This window comes from Carcharhinus amblyrhynchos, chromosome 11 (genome assembly GCF_965287045.1).
Source record: "Carcharhinus amblyrhynchos chromosome 11, sCarAmb.v2.hapA, whole genome shotgun sequence".
In the NCBI taxonomy this organism is placed as follows: domain Eukaryota; kingdom Metazoa; phylum Chordata; class Chondrichthyes; order Carcharhiniformes; family Carcharhinidae; genus Carcharhinus; species Carcharhinus amblyrhynchos.
The window spans coordinates 90294785-90322015 of record NC_137334.1 but is presented as its reverse complement, the minus strand read 5'-3'; the positions used below and the strand labels follow the sequence as shown (position 1 = coordinate 90322015).

Below are 27231 nucleotides of genomic sequence, written 5' to 3'. Positions count from 1 at the left end.
CATCCTTCTGCCCTGTCTGGATTCTAATGATACACAACACAAACTAAATTAACCTGATTTCCTTTTTGTTTTGGTGGTATTAGCTGAGAAAAATGACTTGGACAGTAGGCGAGCTTCTTGCTCCTTTAATACTGCAATTAGATATTTTTCCTTATGCACAAGTGTGATATTATAAATAAAAATATGTCAAGGTGAGGCTGGTCCAAGTAAAAGTGACCACTATGGGGCATTCTAGGACGAGAGGTCATAGTCTGAGGATAAGGGCTAGTAAATTTAAAACAGAGTTGAGGAGAAACTAGTTCTCCCAAAGGGTTGTGAATCTGTGGAATTCGCTACCCCCAAAGTGTGGTAGATGCTGGGAGAGTGAATAAATTTAAGGAGGAGTTAGACAGATTTTTAATAGGTTGAAGGGTTATGGGGAGATGGCAGGAAAATGGGGAGGAGGAGCATATCAGCCATGACTGAATGGCGGAGCAGACTCGATGGGCCAAATGGCCTAATTTTGCTCTTATATCTCATGGACTTATGAAAAAGCTGTTGTAAGTAAACGGCTGGTTCACGAATGTCCTTTAGCAAAGCATATCAGCTGCAGTTATCCAGTCTGACCTTCGTTTAATTCCAGTCCCGCACCAACGTGGCAGACTCTTAACTACCCTCTGAAGTGATCTAGTGAGCCATCTGGGTTGAGAACTGAGCAACAATCATTGCTTTGATTTGATCGTCAGAAGGGGAAAGCAGCAAGGCTGCTATGCAGAGTGATGATCCATCCTTTTTTTTAAACAGCATCACCCTTCAAGTTGCTGACCATCCAGTTTCCTGTTTGTTTTTCTTCCCAGGAGAACATTTTCCCCGCATTTGTACAGCTGGGGAAGCTGTCTGGACGATGGACTCTTATCACGCAGGCGTGAGGTCTCGCATTGTCTGTACCTGTAAAGACTTGATTACCTGTAAAGACTTACATTCCAAACATTATCTTGCAATTAAGTCTTTGTCTATATATGCCCTGTTTGTGAACCCAACTCTCCAGTCACCTGATGAAGTAGTAAAAAGTCTCACAACACCAGGTTAAAGTCCGACAGGTTTATCCAATGGTACAAGCTTTTAGCACGCTGCTCCTTCATCAGGTGAGTGAAGAGCTGAGTTCACAAACAGGGCATACATAGACACAGACTCAACTTACAAGATAAACTTAATGTCTGTGTCGAGATGCGCAATCTTCTTGGAGATCCTGTCCACTTTCAGCCAGCAGTTTGGGGTGTCGGTGGTAGCCATGATATGGAGGTGCCGGCGTTGGACTGGGGTAGGCACAGTGAGAAGTCTCACAGCATCAGGTTGCCCAGTTTGTCAACCCAACTCTTCATTCACCTGATGAAAGAGCAGCACTGTAAATAAACCTGTTGTTGTGAGACAACGTGGTGTTATGGGACTTCTTACTGTGCCCACCCCAGTCCAGCGCCGGCATCTCCACAACAAAGCCACTGCGCAGCGAGCACAGGGCAAAATCCTTTATCCATCTCCTTGCTTGCTCCAAAATTGAAACCAATGCATGGTTCCCTACAAAAGAGACACACTAGATCCAAGCTGCCAAGAACAGACATTCCACCTGATCTTAGCCTTGATCCTGCACCTGAGCTGCACTTCCAATTGTTTAACCAGTACCGACCATTCATTTTAGACTGAATATCCTGGTTCACACCTTTAAACTCAGCTGGTTGAGTATCCAGTTCAGATCCACAGTGAGGGTGGGATTAAGTGTCTTGTGGAATATGATACATCCTGAGACACCATGGAACAGAAAGCTAACAAACTAGTGTGAATAATGCAAAATACACTCAGCTTTAAGTGAATGAGGTGAAGCTCTGTAGCACCTTCATCAGGAGCATCAGTGACATAGTGAATTGGAGCAAATAGCCTTAATTAACCTCACTACTTTTTCTTGTTCCATACTTTTATCAGGTCTTTTGGCTTCAATCATTGAATTGGATTTGCAAGAGAAAGAAGAAAACACTTTCCTAACAGGGAGGCGGTGGCCTTGTGGTATTATCATCACTAGACTATTAATCCAGAAATTAAGCTAACCTTCTGGGGACCTGGGTTCGAATCTTGCCACAGCAGATGGTGGAATTTGAATATCTAGAATTAAGAATCTACTAATGACCATGAATCCATTGTCAATTGTCAGAAAAACCCATCCAGTTCACTAATGTCCTTTAGGGAAGGAAATCTACCATCCTTACCTGGTCTGGCCTACTTGCGACACCAGAGCCCCAGCAATGTAGTTGATTCTCAACCCTTGGAAGCTAGGGATGGGCAATAAATGCTGGCTCAGCCAGCGATGCCAATGTCACATGAATAAATTAAAAAAAAGAGACAGCTTTCAATATACTAAATCAATACTATTATGTATTTCAGGACACTAAAGGAGAAGACCAAGGAATTGTGGATGTGTTGATTGTCATCTTTCACAATTTGTTGTTTCCTCAGGCTAGAGGGTTTAGAACAAGGGGTCACAGTGTCAGGATAGAGGGTTTAGAACAAGGGGTCACAGTGTCAGGATAGAGGGTTTAGAACAAGGGGTCACAGTCTCAGGATGTAAGGTAGGCCATTTAGGACTCAGATGAAGAGAAATCTCTTCATTCAGAAGGTGGTGAACCTCTGGAGTTCTCAGAAGCTGTGGCTATTTAAGGAAATAGATAGATTTCTCATCACTAAAGGTGCATATTCCCAGACCCGGTTTAATTATTATAGAATCACTGCCATACAGAAAGGTGCCATTCAGCCCATTGAGCCTACAATCTACTACAATCCCACCCAAGCCCTAATCCTGTAACCTCACACATTTACCCTGCTAATCCCCTTGACTCTAAGGGGCAATTTAGCATGGCCAATCTAACCTGCACATATTTGGACTGTGGCAGGAAACTGGAGCACCCAAAGGAAACCCACGCAGACATGGGGAGAAAGTGCAAACTCCACACAGTTGTCACGATGATGCCTTGTAATGTTAAGCCATTCAAAACCAAGATTTCCATTTCTGCCTATTTATTTACTTCATAATTGAGGTTGGCAGGTGACTGGCAGTGAATTGGAACGCAGCAATCTCAGGTGACATCACAAACAACAAGAGCAGAGTTGAGTCATTCACAGCTGGATACAGTTACTGCTACAGAACATCCACCTGACATCAGCAATCGAGACCAAGAGGTTGGATTGTCATAAAAATCCAACTGGTTCATTGAATTCCTTTAAGGGAAAGAAACCTTACCTGGTTTGGCCTATACGTGACTCCAGTCCCACACCAATATGGTTGATTCTTAATAGTCCTGCGAGGAGACCCAACAAGCCACTCTGTTCAAAAACTGTCTGACACCATCACCTCAGAGCAACCAAGAATGAACAATAAATGCTGACGTTGGCAGCCACTTTTATATCCCAGGAATGATAAAAACTTATTTGCAGTAATATCATTTTATCCTCCTGTGTTCTAAAAGTGCCAGCCATGCTGGGTTACAATCCCAGATGCTCGGAAACCTCTCTCGTTTCACTTGTGCGTGAATTCAAGGGCAATAAATGTGAGTCGCGAAATGTAGTAAATTTGAAGGTGAGTCGCTGTGGCTTCAACAGTGAACGATTTATTCTCAATATCATATACGTACAGGATAATGGTGTGACAGAACTGCCAAACTCTTCTCTCCCCTGGCTCCAGCTGATGTCCCTTCCTGTCCCGGGATGTGGAGGCCCTGATGGGCTTCACATTCAGACACTGGTAGACCATTCTTTTGATTTATCGATACCTGGCCACCAAATGTAACTTTGGGCTAGTGTTTTTGAAGTTATCGGAATGATTGCTCCCCAAGTCTGGGGCTGCGGCTCCTGTGTCGAACTGTGTTGAAGAGATCTGCTGTTGACCATCAGAGCTATTTCTATTGGTGGTACTGTATTGAGTTGGTCCTGGTGTAAAGTGTGTGATTTAGATCCCCTGTTAGGCTCTGCAGCCAACTTCTTTAACAAAGTTAAACTAACGTTGTTGGGTTTTTTTAATGTATTTGGTTCTGCCTGCTTCATTCTGCACCATGTTTGTAAATGACTCTTACTTTTACAACAAAACATACATACTTTCTGCACCAGCAAATTTCTTGGGAATGCTCTCCCCCACATCAAAAACAAGCTTCCGCCACCAATGCTGCTCTACCTTACTTGGGTTCTACTGCACTCTCACCGGTACCTCATTAGGATCACCTTGGGCAGCACAGTGGCACAGGGGTTAGCATAGCTGCCTCACAGCGCCAGGGACCCGGATTCGATTCCGAGCTTGGGTCAGTGTGTGTGTGGAGTTTGCACATTCTCCTCTTGTCTGTTTGGGTTTCCTCCCACAAGTCCAAAAAATGTGCTGGTTAGGTACATTAGCCATGCCAAATTCTCCCCCAGTGTAGCCAGGCATGAGTGGGGCGACTAGGGGATTTTCACAGTAACTTCATTGCAGTGTTAACGTAAGCCTACTTGTTGCACAAAATTAAACTTTAAAACTTTTATCTTTATAGTTCACTTATGCTCTGCTCAGCACATTCATTTGCCAGGGTCATCTTCACAGCTTTTTCCAAAGAGATTTGAGTTCCAGCCAACAGCCTTTTCTGTGTTGTGAGGTTGTTGATTCTGCACACTAGTCTCTTACCATCTCCCCTAAAGCTGGGCCAAACTCACAATGCTCTCTGTTAACCTCCGAAACTGGCCATGAAACTGGATACAGTCTCCCCTAACTCCTGGACTGCAGAATTATATTTATTTCTCAACATGATAATTGAGGGTTGGGAGTTAAAATGATCCTTTATCACTTCCACTATTTGGTCAAAAGACTGTGTGTCTGAAGTGTCAGACGATGTTAGACTCAGTTGGCTTTACATTAATGGGCCACAGACTGAGAGTAGTATCACCTTTCACCTGTTGCGATCTCATTAGCTACAAGCAAATAATAGAAAATTTCAACATATTGTAGCTTTCCAGTTCTGGGTCAAGCGCTTCAATCTTTCCAATTGAAAGTATTTTTATATGCCATATAAGACTCCAAGACGTAGGAGCAGAATTAGGCCACTTGGCCCATTGAGTCTGCTCCACCATTCAATCATAGCTAACGTTTTTCTCATCCCCCATTCTCCTGACTTTTCCCCATAACCCCTGATCCCCTTATTAATCAAGAACCTATCTATCTCTGTCTTAAAGACACTCAATGACTTGGCCTCCACAGCCTTCTGTACATTACTGTAAGTGTCTTCTTGGATCGCTATAATTTCATTGCAGTGTTAATGTAAGCCTAGTTGTGACACGTACATACTTTAAACTTAGATTTAATCTTCTAACTGCACAGTGCAATCTCCTGACAACTATCAATGGTTTGCCTTGTTGCCAGTGTGGTAAAGTCGAAGGTGACTCATTGTAGCTTCAACAATGAATGATTTATCAACATAATATTGTATGCAAGATTAGGATCTGACAGAACTGCAATACAAGGAGACTCTCTTCTCCCTATCACCGCAGTCGAATGGTTCGGCTTCCTGCATGGCCCCTCCATAGGGGGGCCATCAAAAGGATTGACCCCTTAAAAGGGCCATGTTACTACACTAAAATTTGGTGAAAAGCTTACACTTTGACAGGAGAAAGCAGAATGACGTGGAAAACCAGAGATTTGGAGATTCATAAGAACATAAGAACATAAGAAATAGGAGCAGGAGTAGGCCATCTAGCCCTTCGAGCCTGCCCCGCCATTCAATAAGATCATGGCTGATCTGTTGTGGCTCAGTTCCACTTTCCCGCCCTCTCCCCATAACCCTTAATCCCCTCTCTTATCAAGAACCCATCAACCCGCTTCTTAAAAATATTTAGCGAGGCAGCCTCCACCACTTCAACGGGCAGAGAATTCCAGAGATTCACCACCCTTCGAGTGAAGAAGTTCCTCCTCAACTCCGTTCTAAACCGCCTCCCCTTTATCTTGAGGCTGTGCCCCCTAGTCCTACTGTCTTTTTTGAGCGGGAAGAGTCTCTCCACCTCTATCCTATCCATCCCATTCATCATCTTATACGTCTCAATGAGATCTCCCCTCATTCTTCTAAACTCTAACGAGTACAAGCCTAGTTTATTCAGCCTCTCCTCATAGCTCAATCCCCTCAACTCCGGTATCAGCCTAGTAAACCTCCTCTGCACTCCCTCCAGGGCCAAAATATCCTTGCGCAGGTGCGGCGCCCAAAACTGCACACAGTACTCCAGCTGCGGCCTCACCAATGCCCTATACAGCTGCAGCAAGACCTCCCTACTTTTATATTCAATCCCCAATTCATGGGACTTTAAAACCACCTTCTGGATTGAGCCCATGAAAAATGTAAACGAAACGCTGGCTTTTATGGCAAGAATTGAATACAAAAGTTGAGATGTATTGATGAATCTATCGAAATTGTGTTCACCTGAGACCAGTCGAAGTTTCAAATTCCACTCTAGAACTGGAATGTATGATCTAATGCAGCATTCCACTCCAGTGCAGGACTGAGGGAGTGCTGCTCTATTGGTTGACATGCTAAAATGAAGACTTGGCTTCCCTCTCCCACGGGCAGAAAAGTACGTTGAGACATCCAGAGATCTGAAAGGTGCTATATGAACAAAAGTTGTTCTTCTAAGTTTTAATAACACCACAGTTAAAACCATAAGACATAGGAGCAGAACTAGGCCACTCAGCCCATTGAGTCTGCTCTACCATTCAATTGTGGCTGATATTTTTCTCATCCCCATTCTCCTGCCTTTTCCCCATAACCCCTGATCCCCTCATTAATCAAGAACCTATCTGTCTCTGTCTTAGACACTCAATGGCCTGGCCTCCAGTGTCAAAAAAATCCACAGATTTACTACTCTCTAGCTGAAGAAATTCTTCCTCATCTCTGTTTTAAAGGATTGTCCCTTTAGCCTGAGGTTGTGCCTTCTGGTTTTAGTCTTTTCTCCTAGTGGAAACATCCTTTCCACATCCACTTTACCCAACCCTCGCAGTATCCTGTAAGTTTCAATGAGATCCCCCCTCATCCTTCTAAATTCCCAACAAGTACAGACCCAGAGTCCTCAACCGTTCCTCATACGACAAACTCTTCATTCCAGGAATCATTTTGTGAACCTCCTCTGGACCTTTACCAAGGCCAGCGCATACTTCTTTAGATATGGGGCCCAAAACTGCTCACATTGTAAGAGGATTGGAATTTAAAAGTAGAATGCTTTGGTACAGCTGTACAGGGCACTGGTGGCGCCACACCTCGAGTGCTGTGTACAGCTTTTGTCTCCTTATTTAATTGTGTTTCAGAGAGGTTTCACCCTTGAAGTCGGAATTATCTTAGGAGGAATTGCTGGACAGATTGGGCCCATTAGAGTTTAGAAGAATTAAGAGGTGGTATTATTAAAACACAAGACTTGACAGGGAGGATGCTGAAAGGATGTTTCCCTTTGTGGGGGAGTATACAAAAAAAGGGGAGGTTTAAAAATAAGAGATTTCTCATTTGAGATGGTGATGAGATTTTTTTCTCTCTCTCGGGGAGATAAGAGTCTTCACTAACAAGGGAGTCAAAAGGTATCAGGGAAAGTGAAATTGAGGCGACAATTAGATCAGCCATGATCCTACTGAATGGTAGAACATGATTGAGGGGCTGAATGGCCTACTCCTGCTCCTAATTAATATGCGACTCCAAAATTCAAGGAGGATATTGAAGTCAGAGAGAGGATACTATGCAAACGTTGCTCGTACGAGGAAACAGAAATGTAAAGAAAGACTTTTGAAATTTGAAAATAACTTTTAGAAGGGGTTATTTAATGGAAGTATTCAAAACTATGAATGCACAAGATACAGTAAATTAGATATTGACAATTTCTAGTGCTTGAGGTATTTTGATTGAGGAATATACAAGTATTTTTTCTGGAGAAATTTTAGTAACTTCAAAATTGAGCTGATATGATTGCCAGAGTAAAGGACATGAGAATTGTTTTATCATGAGTTAACACTGAATCCCTGTCCGTCATGCGAACCAACCTCCCATCCACTGACTCTGTCTACACTTCCTGCTGCCTTGGCAAAGTAGCCAGCATAATTCAGGACCCCACATGCCCCAGACATTCTCTCTTCCAGCTCCTTCTGTTGGGAAAAGGCATAAAAAGTCCGAGGTCACGTACCAACCTACTCATCAAGAACAGCTTTTTCCCTGCTGCTGTCAGACTTCTGAATGGACCTACCTTGCGTTAAGTTGATCTTTCTCCACACCCTAGCTATGATTGTAACACTACATTCTGCACTCTCTCCTTTCCTTCTCTATGAATGGTATGCTTCGTCTGTATAACACGCAAGAAAAAATACTTTTCACTGTACACTAATACATGTGACAATAAAACAAATCATTGAGCACATCAAAGCAACATTCTTTGTGATGATTGAATTACAACTCCAGCTTTCAAAGATGGACACCAATATTTAAAACTGAACTTCAATGCAATTGAGATAATTTATTAGAAACAAACAATCTGATAGGAAAACAATGCAGAGTGTAACCAATAACTCTGAAAAAAGGTGTGGCTGTGTCACAAAGGATTGACAAGAATACAAGACTAGCAAAACCATAAAAACAGGAATAATTTTGCACTTTTTTTGCCTTTTTAATACTAGCATGTAAGAATTTCAAAAGTGAATTACATGTTAAGTATAAATGAATATAAATTGATAAATCTTTTGCAAGTGAAACTGCGTTACAGAAAATTGAAGGACTTCACCAGTAAAACTGGTTTCAATGCATTATTAACCAAATAAGATTTTCTATTATTGATAAAGAACTGTAGGATGGAAACACAAAGTTTGTGGTAAATCTACCGTAACAATAAATCCTGTTGAAAAACATTAAACCTTGTTTGGATGTGTTCCTTTAATCAGCATTATTACTTGCCAATGAGAAAAATTAGAAATACTGTACACAGCACAGAGATCCTGCATAGCAAGACTGGAACTGTATTGTACCATTTTTCATTCAATAAAAACCCCATTGTGGTCTTTTTAAGTTCCAGCTTGCTCTGAACCTTTGCCATTCTTTAACCAACTTGTTTGGAACTTTTTGCCTTTAAATTGAAGCCTGAACTGACATGCTTTGTTCTTGCTGTGACCCTCAATGCTCCTCCTACGGTTGGGGTCCACCAACCACCAGAGCAAAAGTCAGTCAAGAAGAAACGCTTTTAATATTTGCAAGTTAAGCTACCTGTGTGAGTTGTGTAAAGGCAGAAAGACGTCGGGGCACTTGACATAAAAACAGATCATTGACCTGAAACATTAATTCTGTTTCTTTCTCTGCTGCATGATCTGCAGTGTTTCCAGAGTTCCTGTTCTTATTTATGGGCAATTGGGCCACATTGTGGAACACAAGGGTGGAAGAATTTATTTTTCTTTCTCTAAAATCTTTCCCCAATTGCTAAAAATGAAGTAAAAGTTTATTTATTAGTTACAAGTAGACTTCATTAACAATGCAATGAAGTTACCATGAAAATCCCCTAGTCGCCACACTCCGGCACCTGTTCGGGTACACTGAGGGAGAATTTAGCATGGCCAATACACCTAACTAGAACGTCTTTCGGACTGCGGGAGGAAACCAGAGCACCCGAAGGAAACCCATACAGACATGGGGAGAATGTGCAGGCTCTGCACAGACAGCGACCCAAGCCGGGAATCAAACCCAAGTCCCTGGAGCTATGAGGCAGCAGTGCTAACCACTGTGCCACCATGCTGCCCTTTTATGGCCCCCTCAAGTGTTACACCCTGGTTCTCAGCTATCCAAATGGAGCCTTATTAAAATCCATATTTCCCAAACTAACGGCATAGCCTAACATTTAAAGTTAAAGCACAAGCACTTGATCACATTTTAAAAATTGGCTTACATCCAGCAAGAGCTTCTTGCGAGATTTCAGGAAATGAAATGTTCTGCAGTTGTAATAACAGATTCCTCGCTTCAGAGAAATTGTGGATCTTCTGCATTTAAATTGTGGAGTAAATCAAGGTTTGAAAGAATTATTTTTTCTTATGAACCTCAGCTCATTATGCAAATGACTGTGACAATAGATTGATGCTAATAAATAATAAAGAACATGAAATTGCATAAGTACTCAAAAGGAAAACTTTGCAAGGGTATGGGGAAAGATTAGGGTGAGGGGAGTTAAAGAATTTGGATTGCTCTTTGAGAGAGCCAGCACAGGCATGATGGGCCAAATGGTTTTCTTTTTTTTGAAAAGTTTAATTATTGTTGTCAGAAGTAGGCTTACATTAACACCGCAATGAAGTTACTGTAAAAATCCCCCAGTTGCCACACTCCGGCATCTGTTTGGGTGCGCTGAGGGAGAATTTAGCACGGCCAACCAGCACGTCTTTCGGACTGTGGGAGGAAACTGGAGCCCCCAGAGGAAATCCACGCAGACATGGGGAGTACATGCAGATGCCACACAGACAGTGATCCAAGCCAGCAATCCAACCCAGATCCCTGGCGCTGTGAGGCAATAGTGCTAACCACTGTACCACCCTGTACTGAATCATTTTAAAGATAGGAGAAAACAAAATGAAGGAGGGACCAAAACAAAGGGAAGATAAAACAGTAACAAAGAGGAAGGCAGTAAATCAAAAGGCTGGACATAAGCTGGGGAAGAGGGGAATCAAATGAGTTTTGATTTTCTGTGGTAGGATGAACAGAAGGTTCCTGAAACATAATTCTCCTAAAGCAACTGACACAAGAGACCTATCCTGACTAGTAAACTTTCTCCCAGTGAACTTATTAGCTAGAAGCAAACAATTCAGCAATACTGATCATTCTAATGTCACAGAGTGGGGAATCGGGAATAAGGTCTGAAAAACCTGCCAAGGTCAATCCCCACCCTGACACAACATTCCATTTTGTCAAATCACCATCTATATTTTGCTTGAGGGCTGGGAGGCTTTTATTTATATGGCAAGGCTAGCGCTGAAACTGTGAAATTGTGTACGAGGCGAACCCACAGCAACAGCACACCAAATGCCTTTTGGCAATCGGTGGCTGCTGTAAGTCTGGGAAACCAAAATCTGAACTTGTCTTTGTGTTCAGACACTGACAGAGGTACTGCATGTTTCCAGTATTTATGTCAGATTTCCAGCATTTTGTAATTAACCTCCTCTACTGGTTTAGCAACCCTGTCAGGGCCAGCACTGAAGCGTCTGTGCAGAGATCTACAAATATCCCAAAAAAATACACTTCAGTCACAACAATTACATTGCTGCCTTGTTGAGTTTGGTTTATCTCACACTATAATAAACTTCTGGTTGTCAAAAGAGATAAGAGAAAGGCACGCAATTGCAACTCTCTAGACTACTAAGACTCAACATTTCCAAGGTTACTGGTGGAAAGGGTATTTTTGTTGTCTGTGACACTGTTTAATACACTGACTGTGTTGATGCACAGTTTTGGGAGCTGTTCTAATCCTCCTACTGTCACGCCACAAATTGGTGTCTTGACAGCAGTGACTTACACTTCAAAACAGCCAGCAAATGTGCAGTTTTTGGGGGATGCTTGATTAGCTGGGAATTAGTTGCATGATGAGGAAATGTATTGAAGGACTGATACTTCTTTTCAACCCCACTGTCTGCCAATTCCCTTTCCTGAGGCACAGACAGACTCCTCAACGGGCTGTGCCATCTTAGGTAATGTGTGTCCTGTTCCTCACCCTATCACAGAATCCCTACATGCAGTTGGCCATTTGGCCCATTGAGTCTGCATTGACCACAATCCCACCCAGGCCCTATTCCCGTAACCCCACATATTTACCCTGCTAATCCCCTGACACTAGGGTCAATTTAGCGTGGCCAATCAACCTATCAATCTTCATGTTTTAAGCCTCAATGTTGGCAGGCTATCAAACCGAGGGGAGTCGGATCCAATCCTGTCCTTGCCTCTCTGAACATGCAAATACATAGAGAGGGTATTAGGCAGTGATGAGAAGCAGCAGTCTCCTAGACTTTTCCTTCCGTCCCATCAAAAGCCCTATAAACGCCCTGGCTGGAAGCAGCAAAACAGGGGTGGGGCCTGAGAGTTTGCTGCCTGGTCAGCTCAGACTTTCAGTGTATAAAATGCAGCAAACAAGGGGGCATGGGGAAGCAGACTGAATTCCCACCTAAACTTCTGATCTCAGCTACACTGCTAAGTAAGTTTAGAGAGGATCAGCAGAAGCAAGGGAAACGGGCACCCTGCACAGCCTCACAAGGCAGCCATCCCGGAAAACTAGGAAATAAGTGGGGTGAAGGAGGGGAACAGAGAAAAGCTTGTCATTGAAGACAAAGACATGGGCAGCAAATTAACAGGTCACAAAAATAGATCGCACCAAAATCACTCACTTAGGAGGACAGAGAGAGGGGTGTTTATATTTTGACTGCATGTTCCACAAGTACAAGACTGCTTTTTAATGCATTACATTGTTTTGGGAGCAACTAAAAGATGATCCTTGTAGCCGAGTCCTAGTAAGTGATTATTGAATGAACTCAAGTGCTAATTATAAAATTTAAATCCTCAATGTCCTCTCTTATCCAGGTGCTCAACTATTGCTCAGCAATTGGCCCAAAAACGATGACTTATTCCAATTGCACAGCGAGTGCTTCAGAGCAAAGTGGCAATGTCAACTTTGTTGCTTCACAGCTGTCGAGTCCATTTGTTGCACCCAAGGTTTATTTTTCAAAAAGTTCTGGTTCAGTGATAAAGTCCATGTCAGACTTTTTATAATCTCTGAAACTGCTGTATTAAAGCAAAACCCGAAGTCACCATGTTAACCAAAACAAAACACACCTTTTAAAGAAAAAAATGCAATTACAAAGTGAGCCTCACCGTCTGGTACTTCCCCACTGTAAACTTGCATTGTATATACAATACAGAATACAACTGATATTCATACAGCAGGAAAGGCCGCTTCTAGTAAATTTACAGGTGTGTAAGTTTCGAACGTTATGAGTGGTATGTCCTTTTTTTCATGTCCTTCAACATCAGAGACCAACACATTGCTAGCATTTCAGTAATGTGGACCTTTGAGGAACCTACATCCAATTCTTAGCAACTTTCATCCAACCTTCCCAATAAAAAACCCCGATTGCCATAATAAAAAAAGATTTAAAATCTAAAAATCCTACATCGCAAGTATACAGTCAGCAAATTACAACTAGCCTTCAATGTTTGCGTTATATTTTCTTCATCTTCTGTGAAAAGATTCAGCATCAGGCTTCAGTTAAAGCACTTCAGCACTTACTCCAGGTTGATGCTATGGTGCAAGACTGTGGGGGTGCCGCACTGCTGGAGACACTGTTCATCAGGTGAGTTGACAAACGGAGCTACAGTCTGGTGGTGCCAGTTTGTTAAGATGGATGGGAAAGAAACCCCACAGCTGTGCTTAAAGATCGATTTTCTCCCTCAACCAACAGCACCGAGAATAAAGACAGATTATTCACTTTGTTGTTTCTTACTGGGAGCTGCTACGCACAAAGCTGCTGCCATGTTCGCCAACGTAAAGAGCTGTTGCACTTCCAACAAGGTAGTTCATCATCTGCAAAGCACCTTGAGACATCTGATACAAGGGTCTGAAGTTCCTTTTTATAAACCACGTTTATTGCTCATGTTAGCGAAGAGGAACATAGCTCCCTGTGTCTACAATTGTGTCTCGGAAGATACAATGATGGCTAGTTGGCTACCAAGCCCAAACTTGATGAATTCATGGTGTTTCTAAGTGGTGTGTAGGTTGGGTATAGCTGCCAATTCTGGCCACCAGGTTTTGTGGCTGACCAAGATGGTATTGTGGCTTTAACATTCGTCTTGCTGGTTTGACTGCTGGATTTAAGATTGCTTCAGTGTTCATAACTGGGATCAGGAAACGAGAGTTCAGTCCAACGAGGCTGTGGTCATCGATTTCAAAGTGCGCCGGAAGGGAGCTTGATTTCCCCCTAACTGGGTAAGACTGGCATCACAAGCTGGCTAAATGCCATTGCTGTTTCCACAGGGCATCTACTCATCCTCAGGGAACCAGGGAGGCACAGGATGTTCATCAGTCTCTCAATGCCGTGAATCAAAGGAGGTTGTTTGCCGTTTATCTCTGTGTGCTTTGTGCAGCTGTCACATCCAACAGGAGGCAGGATTGCCTTTGTACTGAGGGGGGTGTGCATTTCCAATGGGGTGTGACGAAAGGCCATCTTGACAGACGTTTGGTTCAACATCCCGCATTTGACAGCCAGCCCGGCCTCACTCTGCAGTTTACAACAGTTTGAGCAAGAAATGGGTGGTGCGGTTCCGGGCTTGTCTCGGATGGTCCTCAGGTCAGTGCTGTAAGTGAGAGAGGTCAGGACAGTTCCCCAGAGACAGAATGCAGTCACTGCAATGCCAGAATTCCCACGACCAGGATCAGTTCCTACGATACAGCAGGGAAGACTGGAAGGAGCGCTCGGAGACCAGGCCAAATTAATGGCAGCCGTGTCAAGTGGTGTTGGAAGAAAGGTCTTGGCCTCCTGCATGCACTCCACTGGGTCCAAGACCATCTCTCTGCTGAGAACAGGTTCCTGGTTCTGGGAGATCACATATACTTGGCCCTTTGAGCATATTGCCTGTCGTAAAACTGCAGTTCCAGCGATAATTCCTGCAACACTGGTTAGATACACAAGACCCATCATGCAGGCGACCTATAAGGAAAGAAAAAAGACCAAAGATTTGAAAATCCATCTAATTCAGCTCAATTTTTTAATCCTTTCTCAAATCTGCAGTCAATCTATACAACATATTAGAGTCATTGATGAAACAGACAGTGACATTGATGAGAGGTGGAGAGACTCTTCCCGCTCAGAAAGGACAGTAGGACTAGGGGGCACAGCCTCAAGATAAAGGGGGGGTGGTTTAGAACGGAGTTGAGGAGGAACTTCTTCACTCAAAGGGTGGTGAACCTCTGGAATTCTCTGCCCGTTGAAGTGGTGGAGACTGCCTCACTAAATATTTTTAAGACGTGGGTTGATGGGTTTTTGATAAGCGAGGGGATTAAGGGTTATGGGGAGAGGGCGGGAATGTGGAACTGAGCCACGACAGATCAGCCATGATCTTATTGAATGGCGGGGCAGGCTCAAAGGGCTAGATGGCCTACTCCTGCTCCTATTTCTTATGTTCTTATGAAACTGCAGTGTACCCAGTGCAAAAACAGAACATGATGATGTGCCAAAGCTGCCTTTCAAAGCTTCACTTAACCACCAATATCAGTTCAATTCCAACTTCGGGTCACTGTCTGTGGGGAGTTTGCATGTTCTCCTTGCGTCTGCGTGGGTTTCCTCTGGGTGCTCAGGTTTCCCCTCTCAGTCCAAAAGATGTACAGGTTAGGTTAACTGGCCATGCTAAATTGACCATTAGCGTGAGGGGGACTAGCTGGGTAAATATGTAATGTTGTGGGAATAGGGCCTAGATGGGATTATGGTTGATGCTGATTCGATGGGCCAAATGGCTTCCTTCTGCATTGTAGAGATTATATGATCAGCAGATAAAGCAAAGTTATTGATGAACAAGATTCCAGAATAATTACCCAAGGCTCTCCTGCAACTAATAACCATCTAATTACCCAAGGCTCTCCTGCAACTGAGAAAAGGTGTCTAAGAGGCAGTAGGTGGGTCAAAGAATTAATTACATTTCCTCCTCTTACCATTTTGCACCTGTCTTGACGATGATGGAAAGTCATTGGAACTTTAACCCCTATGTCAAATCTCTCTTGCCTTCACCCTAGTACAGACCTGCCCTCCTGCTCTTTCCTCCTTTCTCTGTTCCTTGCCTAAAGCGCGTTATATTTCCAACTTTCTCTACTTCTGATGAAAGGTCATCAGCCTGAAACAAACAAGCTCTGTTCCTCTCTTCACAGGCTCTGCCAGACCTCAGCACTTCCAGCACTTTGTTTTTAGTTCACGTTTTCAACATCTGCAGCATTTTATTGCTCCATACATAATGTCTCTTCAAGAGTGCTAATTGGTTGATAGAAAATATGGTAGACATCTGAGGACAATTAATCCCAAGAGAACAATACACAACTTGGCTCATAAATTTACCTGGCTTGGTTCAAAATCTGAACAATGGTTTTTTTTATTCATTCACAGAATATGGGCATTGCTGGCAAGGCCAGCATTTATTGACCATCATTAATTCTGCTGTAACGACTTGCTCGGTTAATTTCATAGGGCAATTTAAATGACAACCAGATTGCCGTGGCTCTGGATAAAAGAAAATTACTGTGGATTCTGGAATCTGAAACTGAAAGAGAAAACGCTGGAAAATCTCAGCAGGTCTGGCAGCATCTGTGACAAAGCATTGACAAAGGGACATCGAAACGTCAGCTCTTTTCTCTCTTTATAGGTGCTGCCAGATCTGCTGTGGCTCTGGAATTGCATATGGGCCAGACTGGGTAAGGACAACAGATATCCTTCTCTAAAGAACATAAGTGAACCAGATGGGATTTTTCACAGTTTTTATCACTGTCACCATTATTGGTACTAATTTTTTTATTCCAGATTTATTTAATGAGCTGAATTTAAACTCCCCACTGGCTGTGATGGGGTTTGAACTCACGTCTCCACAGCATTAACTACGCCAGTACTTCCCAAACAACCTCGGGTTCCCAACACATACAAAACAGCAACAAAGCATTGCAACATTCAATATATAATTATTAAAGCTTGTATATTATTGATCAACATATACCTTGTATATATGAACATGTGAATTTAAAGTATTTTGTAAAAATATTATTTTATGCACTTGTGTAGGTTTCTGCCAAGCTCCCCATATTCCCAAATGATAAAAGACTTAGCTGAGTCCCTCACACCCACCCCCTCAGCTCCCCCCTCCCCCTTACACCAGCTCCTCTTTTCCTCTTACACAAACAAACCAACTCCCCTCCCCTGGTTTCCCCCACTCGCCACCCAGTGGTCCCTCTTCTCAATCTCCTCTCCCATTCAGCTACTGTTTCCAACACCCCCACACAGTCAACAGTCCCTTTCCCAACACCCCATATACTCAACAGCCCCTCTTCTCAATCCCTGTCCCACTGCTCACACAGCAGCGCATGTGCACACACAAACCTATTCCACCATCCACCCTTTTGTTCTAGCTTGTATAAGTCCCAGGTTGTTACTAAAGTTCATTTATTTATTAGTCACAAGTAAAGCTTACATTAACACTGCAATGAAATTACTGTGAAATTCCTCTAGTTGCCACACTCCAGCGCCTATTCGGGTCAATGCACCTAACCAGCACGTCTTTCAGATTGTGGGAGGAAACCGGAGCACCCAGAGGAAACCCACACAGACACAGACAGTGACCCAAGCTGGGAATCGAACCCAGGTCCCTGGCACTGTGAGGCAGCAATGCTAACCACTGTGCCAGCGTGACCCCCATGGCAGGAGAAGTTTGCAGGATCCACAGGGCTGAGTTTGCCTGTGCCTAGGTCGATGCTGGGTTATCTGTCCAGTTTCATTTCTTTTCGACTTTGATACAACTCAGTGGCTTGCTAGGCTATTTCAGAAGACATTTAAGAATCAACCGCACTGCTGTGGCTCTGGAGTCATGTGTTGATTAGGTCAGGTAAGGATGGCAATTTTCCTTCCCTAAATGACATTAGTTTCATTAGACTTTTAAGTTTAGATGTTTCAGTGAATTCAAATTTCACCATTTGCCATGGTGGGATTTGAACCTGGGTCCCAGGGCATTATCCTAGCTCCCTGGATTACTAGCCCAGTTACAATACCACTATGAGAAAATGGCCTGGGTGTGACTCCACTGAACATTGCAAAGCCAGTGTCACCCATTTCCCAGGAACCAGCAATGTGGTCATGATATGCCTTCTGAAATCAATGGAGTTGTTGTAGGATTGCCCGCATTATAGGGACTTTGATCTTGTCTTATGGGGAACCTCTTCTGTGGAATGAAACTGAATACATGCATTTAGTTGCTCTGCAGCTTCCTTCTTTCTTGTCGTAAAGAATCAAACTATTAATAAGGGTGTGACTACCTTAACAACATGCTGGTAGAGTTCTGCAAACGCTTGTTGCCACAGTGCCTGTTCCAATATCACGCACAAATCAGTGTATGTGAACCAGCCTCTTTTCAGTCCTTGTGACTCAGCAACCCTGCAAAATGTGAAGGAACAATATTAAAACCCAAAGGGCTTGGAAAGGTGTCTGATATGTTTCTGTTTTAGCTCCTGTGAGTTCATTCCTGAAGGATTGGGCAAGGGGAGCTCGTTAACATTCTGTAAGTTAAAGTTTATTTATTAGTGTCATAAGTAAGGCTTACATTAACACTGCAATGAAGTTGCTGTGAAATTCCCCTAGTCGCCGCACTCCAGAGCCAGTTTGGGTCAATGCACATAACTAGCAAGTTTTTCAGACTATGGGAGGAAGCCGGAGCGCCCGAAGGAAACCCATGCAGGTACAGGGAGAACGTGCAAAGTCCACACAGACAGTGACCCAAGCCAGGAATTGAACCCTGGGTCCCTAGCGCTATGAGGCAGCAGTGCTAACCACTGTGCCACCCAGTAGTTTTGAATAGTTGTAAAATCGCTAATAAGCTGATCATGTGACCCACAGCAAGGTTATATATCATGTAAACCATTGCAATTATAATCATTCATGACAAAACACAGCTTTTCAATTACAGGTCTGCTGCGGCTGTGTGGGTAGCGCTGGAGACTCAGGAGTCAGCCCCAGTGTCTGACTAAACATATCCCTCAATCAACATCACTAAATACATGGTCTGGTCACAGCTGCTTGTGGGAACAAATTGACTGTCAACTGGCAGTAAAGCGATTTGGCACGTTCAGAGGTCATGAAAGGTGCTATATAAATGTAAAACTGTTACAGCCATAATTATGAATTCTGTTTAGTTGCTGTGCTCTAGGTTTGAATTCCTGCTCAAAAGCAGCTCCATGAAAAGCTATCTGGGTGCAAAATCTCCTTCCATTACCCAGCAGGAGCATATGGACTGGCAGCGCAAACAAGATTCAGTAATAAATTACTGAAGGGAATTGTATCTGATAAGGACAGGTCTGCAGGACAGTGGGACTAACTGAAGGCTGAAATCAATACTGGGACACTGAGGGAATTAAGGAATATGTGGATAAAACAGGACAGTAGAGCTTGGTGAGGTGTACCATGATCTCATCATCATAGAATCCCTACAGTACAGAGGAAGGCCATTCAGCCCATCGGGTCTGTACCGACCACAATCTCAAACAAACCCCATTCTTGTAACCCTCATTTATCCAACAGTAAGGCCAATTTAGCATGGCCAATCAACCTAACCCGCACATCTTTGGACTGTGGGAGGAAACCAGAGCACCCGGAGGAAACCCACATCGATACAGGGGAGAACGTGCAAACTCCACACAGACAGTGACCAGAGGCTAGAACTGAATCCTGGTCTCTGGCACTGTGAGGCAGAGGTGCAAACCGCTGCTCCACCATGCAGTGGTTAGCACCATATTGAATGACAGAACAGGCTGGCGAGAACATATAGTTCCTCCAGCTCCAATGTCTGATGTCAATTCGGGATCTCCGTTGACTTACAGACAACAAAGCAATTTTGATGTGTAGTTTCCATTGTAAGGTTAGGAAACACGATGGCCAATGCATGCACAGCAAGATCCTAGAGACAGCAATGTGTGATTGACCAGATTATCTTTGTTAGTGACACTGGTTGAGGAATAAATATTGTCCAGACAGCTAAGAGAACTTGACTGCTTTTCTGCCAAACAGTACCAGTGAACCTCTAAGAGGGCAGACAGGGCCTTAGTTTAATGTCTCATCCAAAAGAACAAAGAAAATTACAGCCCAGGAACAGGCTCCTTCGGCCCTCCCAGCCTTCACCGACCATGCTTCCCATTTGAACTAAAACTCCCTATTCTTGCGGGGACTATATCCCGCCATTCCCACCCAATTTATGTATTTGTCAAGAGACTCCTTAAAAGTCACTATGGTATCCACTTCCACTACCTCCCTTGACAGCGAGTTCCAGGCACACACCATCCTCTGTGTAAAAAAGTTGGCTGATAACATCTGGCAGGATAGTGGCCAGGGTTGGCAGTTGGAGACAGCTGTAATTTGTTACCCTCGATGGGCTGAGAGTGCCCAGAGAAATCATTTTCCCTTTGCCGTTGAAGCTTATACAGTTTGAAATGCTCTCTGGAGCCCATTCTATATCACACAACAATACTGTGGTCAGTGTATTGGACAGGAGACTAATTGGAAATCCCAATGCAGTTAATTGTATTTCAGATCAGTAAATTAAATTGTGTTATGGACTTTGCTGTTAGGCATGTGACCTCATTAACTATTTGCATGGCTCATGCAGGGGAACTCTAAATATTTTGTGCATTCCTCAGTAAATTGTCAAGACAAATGGTAAGATTGCTGTATTACATCTTTGGTTACTGAATGGTGGTAGTTGTTAAGTAATAACATTTGCAAAATATAATGTGTTTTGAGAGTTGCTCGGGACATTTTCAGGTTAAAAAAAATCAATTTAAGTAGCTAAAGTGCCACTGAAGCCACAAGTATGACTAGTCAGCAATTTCTATTGGACAACACCAGTGCAGAAGATCCGAGGTCAGAGTATTTCTATGTATCAGAAGTCACCAGGACAGCATTTTTAGTTTGTTTGGCTTACTCATTTTACCACTGTAAACTTCAGCACTGTAACACATCAAACTATAACCACAAGTGCTTTTCACCAACACCTAGCACTTACCTTCCCTCCAATCGACTCAAAAGCTCAAAGAATTCCTGGGTATTTACGTACAAGTTCCAATCCTGCAAAGCCAAAGGAAAAGAGACATTTAGTTACAAGTTTTCATATTATAGACAGCTAACCATTGGACTAATAAACTTCTTTTTCAACGCTTCTGCCATTGGCCAAATGACAGCTCCTAATGAAAGCGTGACAAACATCATAAAATTAATTGAAGCCTGACTGAAGAAAAGGTCAACTCAGAAAAGTGATCTAGGGAAGTGTATACCTTGCTCACAATACTCACCCACTTCCAAGTTCAGACAGATTCAAGATTTTTCTTTGATGTCTTCTGATAAAGCAGCTTTCTAACTCTCCTGAAGATCCTCAATTTGGATCTTACTCTCTGCTTGACAACTCTGGCGATACATCTCACACTGTGAGGAATATTCGTTTCTAGCTTCACAATGAACAATGGCCCGCAATTTCATACAAGGGGAGGATTGTGTGACATGCCAAGCCGCCTATTGGTCTAGGTCTCAGAGTCACTTAGCTCTGAGACTATCAAGAAGCTCTCGGCCAGAAAGTCACTTTTAAGTCAAGGTTTTGAAGAGGTGGTGCAAGTGACACATCTCCTAAGCACTTAAGACTAAGTTCAACAGCACCCTCCCCTCCCCCGTACCAAGAATCAGTCAGCGCAGCCTGAAAACAGGCTGTTTGAATAAGAGCTCACTTACACTTACTGTTCTGACGAAAACTCATAGACCTGAAATGTTAATTCTGCTTCTCTCTTCACAGATGCTGACAGACTTTGAGTATTTCCAGTAGCTACAGCTTTTATTTGAGAAACTGTTCTTACAGCAGCGAGGCTAAAAGAAGATTTGAATGACTTTGACAAAGTAAATAAGGAGAAACTATCTCCAGTGGCACCAGAGGACAGAAATTAAGATAACTGGCAAAATAACCAGAGGAAAATATGAGGAAGCTTTAAAAAAAAGAGTTGTTTGATCTGGAATGTTCTGCCTGAAAAGGTGGAGGAAGCAGATTCAATAGGATCCTCCAAAAGGAGACTTAATAAGTATTTGAAGGAGAAAAATTACAGGGCTGAAGAGCCAAGAAAAAGTACAATGGGTTGAATAGCTTCTGTCTTTGTTTATCAATTTAAGCCCAAGGAGAAATCTTATAGATTGTCTGCTGGTCTTTGTTCCCAAAATGGCATTCAGAGCAAATGCAAAAAGGGTGTTTTACAAGGATGTGATTCTGCTGCAGAGGCTTGTAAGGAGTAAGCACGAGGGAGGTATATTGGATAACAGTGCTCCTGCTCCAGTAATAATATTTGGTGGAACTTCACACAGAAACACAAAAGATAGGAGCAGGAGGAGGCCATTTCTGAAAGATGTGCTAGTTAGGTGCATTGATCCTAACAGGCACCGGACTGTGGCAGCCAAGGGAATTTCACAGTAACTTCATTGCAGTGTTAATGTAAGCCTTACGTGTGACTAATAAATAAACTTCAAACTTTATTTGGCTTTTTGAGTCTGCTCTGCCAATCATCATGATCGTGGCTGATCGTCCAACTCAATAGCCTAATCCTGCTTTTTCCCCATAACGCTTGAACCAACTCTTGGGTCGCTATCTGTGTGGAGTTTGCACGTTCTCCCCATGTCTGTGTGGGTTTCCTCTGGGTGTCTGGTTTTCTTTTACAGACTGAAAAATGTGTTGGTCAGGTTCATTGACGCGAACAGGTACTGGAATGTAGTGACTAGGAGAATTTCACAGTAACTTCATTGCAGTGTTAATGTAAGCCTTACTTGTGGCTAATAAATAAACTTTAACGTTAAGTGCTGCCTCTTGAATACATTCACATCATTAACTCTTACATTAGAAATAACGAGGGGCACAGGTCAGCTAGATAGTCAGTATCTTTTCCCAGAAGTAGGGGAATCTAAAACTAGAGGGCATAGGTTTAAGGTGAGAGGGGAGAAATACAGAAGTGTCCAGAGGGGCAATTTTTTCACACAAACGGTGGCGTGCGTCTGGAACAAGCTGCCAGAGGTAGTAGTAGAGGCAATTTTGTCTTTTGTAAAGCATTTAGATAGTTACATGGGTAAGACAGGAATAGCGAGATATTGACCAAATGCAGGCAATTGGGATTAGCTTAAGGGTTTTAAAAAAGGATGGCATGGACAAGTTGGGCCAAAGGGTCTGTTTCCATGCTGTAAACCTCTATATAACTGTGTTACACCACATCTCTCATGGGGTTAATGACTGCGAGTTTTTATTTCATTTTGCAAGTGTGTCAGGTGAAACATTTCAAGTGCAAGGTTTATTGTAGGTGCAAGTCTATTAACATAATACTTATTATATTATCAAATGGACAGCTCAGGTAACTTACAATTGCCCGCAGAAAGTTCATCTCCAGTGTGTTGACCACTTGAACATCCAGCTTGCCCGCAGCTCCCCACTCGTCATTAAACACCTCCTCTTCCTCTCCCTCATCATACAAATACTTACTGGCAACCATCTGTAACAGAGCCAAAAATGCTTGAAAACAAAACACTCACAGGCACAGTCTCTACACTAGGAGCACTAGCTAAAAGTAACCTTACCTAACAAAAACAGTTCTGTGAACTTTCTAAGCAATCATTTAGAAAGTATTTTAATTGCACAAGATGAGGTACAGGCCTCCCAAGCCAACAAGCATTTGCTAAAAGAATGAAGATGTTATTTCCAATGATACAGTTTCTTATCTAATGCTTAGAAACATGACAGCAGTCTTCACATCAAATTAATTACTCTGAAGTAACTATTAAGGGTATTAATAGAGTAGATAGAGTGAAATTATTTCCTGTTATTACAGGCGGGTTAGTAACTAATGGATCTGGAGTAGAGAAGATTCCAGATTCATTGCATCCAGAAGGAGCTAGAGTTAGATGGGGAACAGAAGAAGACACAGCAGATTCAATCATGAATACAGGAATTGGGCTGTCTTGTTGAAGTTGTGCAAGACATTGGTAAGGCAATACTTAAGATACTGTGTACAGTTCTGGTCACCTTATTCTAGAAAGGATATCATTAAACTAGGAAGAGTGCAGGAAAGACGTACTAGGATACTACTGGAACTTGATGGTGTGCGTTATAAGGAGAGGCTGGATAAAGTAGGATTCCTTTCACTGGAGGGTAGGAGGCTTAGGGGTGATCTTATAGAGGTTTATAAAATATTGAGGGGTATAGATTAGCTAGATGGTCAACATCTTTTCCCAAAGATAGAGGAGTCTAAAACTAGAGGGCATAGGTTTATGGTGAGAGGGGAAAGATACAAAAGGGTCAGGGGGCAATTTTTTTCCACACAGAGCATGGTGAATGTCTGGAACAAGGTGCCAGAGATAATAGTAGAGGTGGATACAATTTTGTCTTTTAAAAAGTATTTAGACAGGTTACAATTCTGTCTTTTAAAAAGCATTTAGACAGTTACATGAGAGGACGGGTATAGAGGGATGTAGGCCAATGCGGGCAATTGGGACTAGCTTAGTGATTGAAAAAAAAAGGATGGCATGGATAAGTTGGGCCAAAGGGCCTGTTTCCATGCTTTAAACCTCTGACTCTATGCTCATTGCAGCAAACAAACAAGACTTAGAAAACAGTAAGGATTCAGGTACTTTAAGCAGGTTAAAGTCTTTGAACAGTACTGAGGGAGTGCAGTGCCATGGGAAGTATCATTTTGTGAATAAGAACCAAGGCCATGCCTGTCCTCTTAGTTGAACACAGATCCCATGGTACTATTTCAAAAATCGGCAGGGTAATCCCTCAATCCATATCAATAATACAGACTATCCAGTCAGTTTCGTACTGCTGCTTGTGGGAGCTTGCTGTGTGCAAACTGGTTTCCCATATTACAACAGTGACTGCACCTGAAAAAGTTCTTCATTGGCTACAAAGTGCTTGGGATGTCCCAAAGTTGTGAAACAGACTATACGAGTGTAAGTCACTCCTAATTGCAGCTTGCATGAGCAAAGACAGTGCTGCGGTTTTTACTCACCATGGATATTAGAAAAAGGTCAGATGATGAGATCTGCTGCAGGTACTCCGGATTTCGATGGCGTAGACGCTCAATGTAGACAAGAGCAAGCATCATTGCACAAGGTGAAATACAGGCCTCCCTGTGGAAAAAGCAGGCATCATTAACCCTTATAGATTTTAAAGTAAAGTTAAAAGTTTATTCATCAGTCACAAGTAAGGCTTACTTGTGAGTACACTGCAATGAAGTTACTGTGAAATTCCCCTAGTCGCCACAATCCAGCGTCTGTTTGGGTCAATGCACCTAACCAACACGTCTTTCAGAATGTGGGAGGAAACCGGAGCACGCAGAGGAAACCCACACAGGGACGGAGAGAATGTGTAAACTCCACACTGCCAGTGACCTGAGTCGGGAATCGAACCCTGGCCCCTGGCATTGTGCTACCATGCCACCCCATGCATGCTGATGATTATTTGGTGAGCATTAGATGAAGATTAGGGTTGGAAAATAGAATGGAGAGGATAGGTTGAGGGCCTGCTTGAAATTATGTTGATTTTTCAATATCACTGATACAATTTCAGAAGACAGTGCAATTAATGGCTACTCTTAGTCAAGATCTTTCAGAGCACAATAATGCTGTAAACCAAAGTGCCTTCAGAAAAGCTAGAAAGTTCACAGATAAGATCCACTGTCACTTCCTTGGGAAAATCAGGAATGAGCAACACATCTGCTGTTACTAAACAGATATGTCCCAAAAATAATTGAAAATTAAAAATAAGTTCCGCATTAACTAGCTTGGGAAAAGTCACTCCCTAGCCTTGCCAGCTATGAATCACCCAACACCACCCCCCCATCTAGATATCCCTCCAACTTTGACTGTTCATGTCTTCTCCTTCTAAAAAGTCTACAAGACATAGCTCCAGAAATACAAGACAGGGCGGCAGAACAAAAACTGCACTCTGCAGGACATTCAATAACTGTTGGAGAACAAGAACGATGCCTGTTGGGAACTCTTGCACATCACAGGTCCATCTAAAAATAATTCACCAACAATCCGCACCAAATAGAGATTAGACAACTACCTGCTGCAACTTAATCTATAAACCTACCTAGCCACATGAGCTGCATACTTCTTCCGGAGTTTTCGGATGGGACTTGGTGCTGATTTCTGAAGCAGTTCTACAGCAATGTCTGAAAGAGACAAGGTCTTTAAATTAGTTTCTTCATTTGATAGTACAGAACATGAATATTGCTGGAGAGAAGCACATGCTGCTGAAGCTCTTCGTCTTGCACTCATCACACCAATCACAAGAATGGCAAATTTCAAACAATCACAACAATTTATACTATAGGAGTAAAGGGAGCTGACTGGCTGGCAAGTCGACTCAGGTGGGCCAAGGTGTTGCCATGGAGTAGGTAATGTGGAACTACAGGGTCCCCATGTTTCTGTATCATTCAAAACAGGCACAAAGAGTTGGTTTCCTCTGGGGTGCTATGAACGATGTGCTGGTTAGGTGCATTGGCCGTGCTAAATTCTCCCTCAGTGTACCTGAACAGGCTCCAGTGTGTGGCTACTAGGCATTTTCACAGAAACAGCATTGTAGTGTTAATGTAAGCCTACTTGTGACACTAATAAAAATGAAAAGCTTGAAGACATTCTTTTTGTTTGCCGAAGTCGGGTCAATGCATCTGAATGTATGTGCTTCCTAGCAAGAGTCATAAGCCCAATTAATTAGCCCAGAAGCCTCAGTCTCTGGATGTTCCCCAGAAGGTGCTCTGGGGAAGCACTCAGATGTCCCCATGCATATAATACATGGGACTTGCCCAAAAAGTTTTAACATCAAACTGAAACTTTTTCTTTTTAATGTTTCTTCCAGGCTTTTGGATATTTCACTTGAAACTCTTCTTTCAAAAAGGCAGTCAATTAGAAAGGCAACTTGTTTGTAGTTTCCCAATTCAGCTTTATATTTTCATTCTTACCTGTAATGCATATTATGTTGTCCACAAGGGACAAGTTAGGAGCATGATGGAATATTCTCCACTTGCCTGGGTAACTGCTGCTCCAACAACACAAAGAATCTCGACAACATTCAGGATAAAGCAAATTGCTTGATTGGCACCCCATCTACCACCTTAACTCCCTTCACCATCGATACACAGTGATAGCAATTTGTAACATCTACAAGCTGTACTGCAGGAACTCATCAAACCTCCTTCAACAGCAACTTTCAAACACAACCACTACCACCTGGAAAAAAAGATACACGGGAACACCATCACCTGCTGCAAATTCTCCTCCAAGCTACACACCATCCTGACTTGGAACTACACCATCTTTCCTTCACTGTCGCTGGGTCAAAATCCTGGAACACCTTTCCGAACTCCACTGTCGGTGTATTCACAAACGTGGATTGTAGTGATTCAAGA

General features: G+C 42.9%; 1 protein-coding gene across 1 annotated transcript in view; it reads right to left on the bottom strand.

The window, feature by feature from the left end:
* Window positions 1-8497: 8497 nt before the first annotated feature.
* The window catches only part of cnppd1 (cyclin Pas1/PHO80 domain containing 1), a 30822-nt gene continuing 12088 nt past the window's right edge, over window positions 8498-27231 (bottom strand). Inside the window, exons 3-8 of the mRNA XM_080199536.1 lie at window positions 25914-25995; window positions 24826-24946; window positions 23182-23310; window positions 20808-20869; window positions 18073-18190; window positions 8498-14719 (exon numbers count right to left, since the gene is read on the bottom strand). Of these exons, the coding sequence (XP_080055662.1) occupies window positions 13991-14719; window positions 18073-18190; window positions 20808-20869; window positions 23182-23310; window positions 24826-24946; window positions 25914-25995 (1241 nt within the window). The 3' untranslated portion in view covers window positions 8498-13990. The remainder of the gene's footprint in view (window positions 14720-18072; window positions 18191-20807; window positions 20870-23181; window positions 23311-24825; window positions 24947-25913; window positions 25996-27231) is intronic.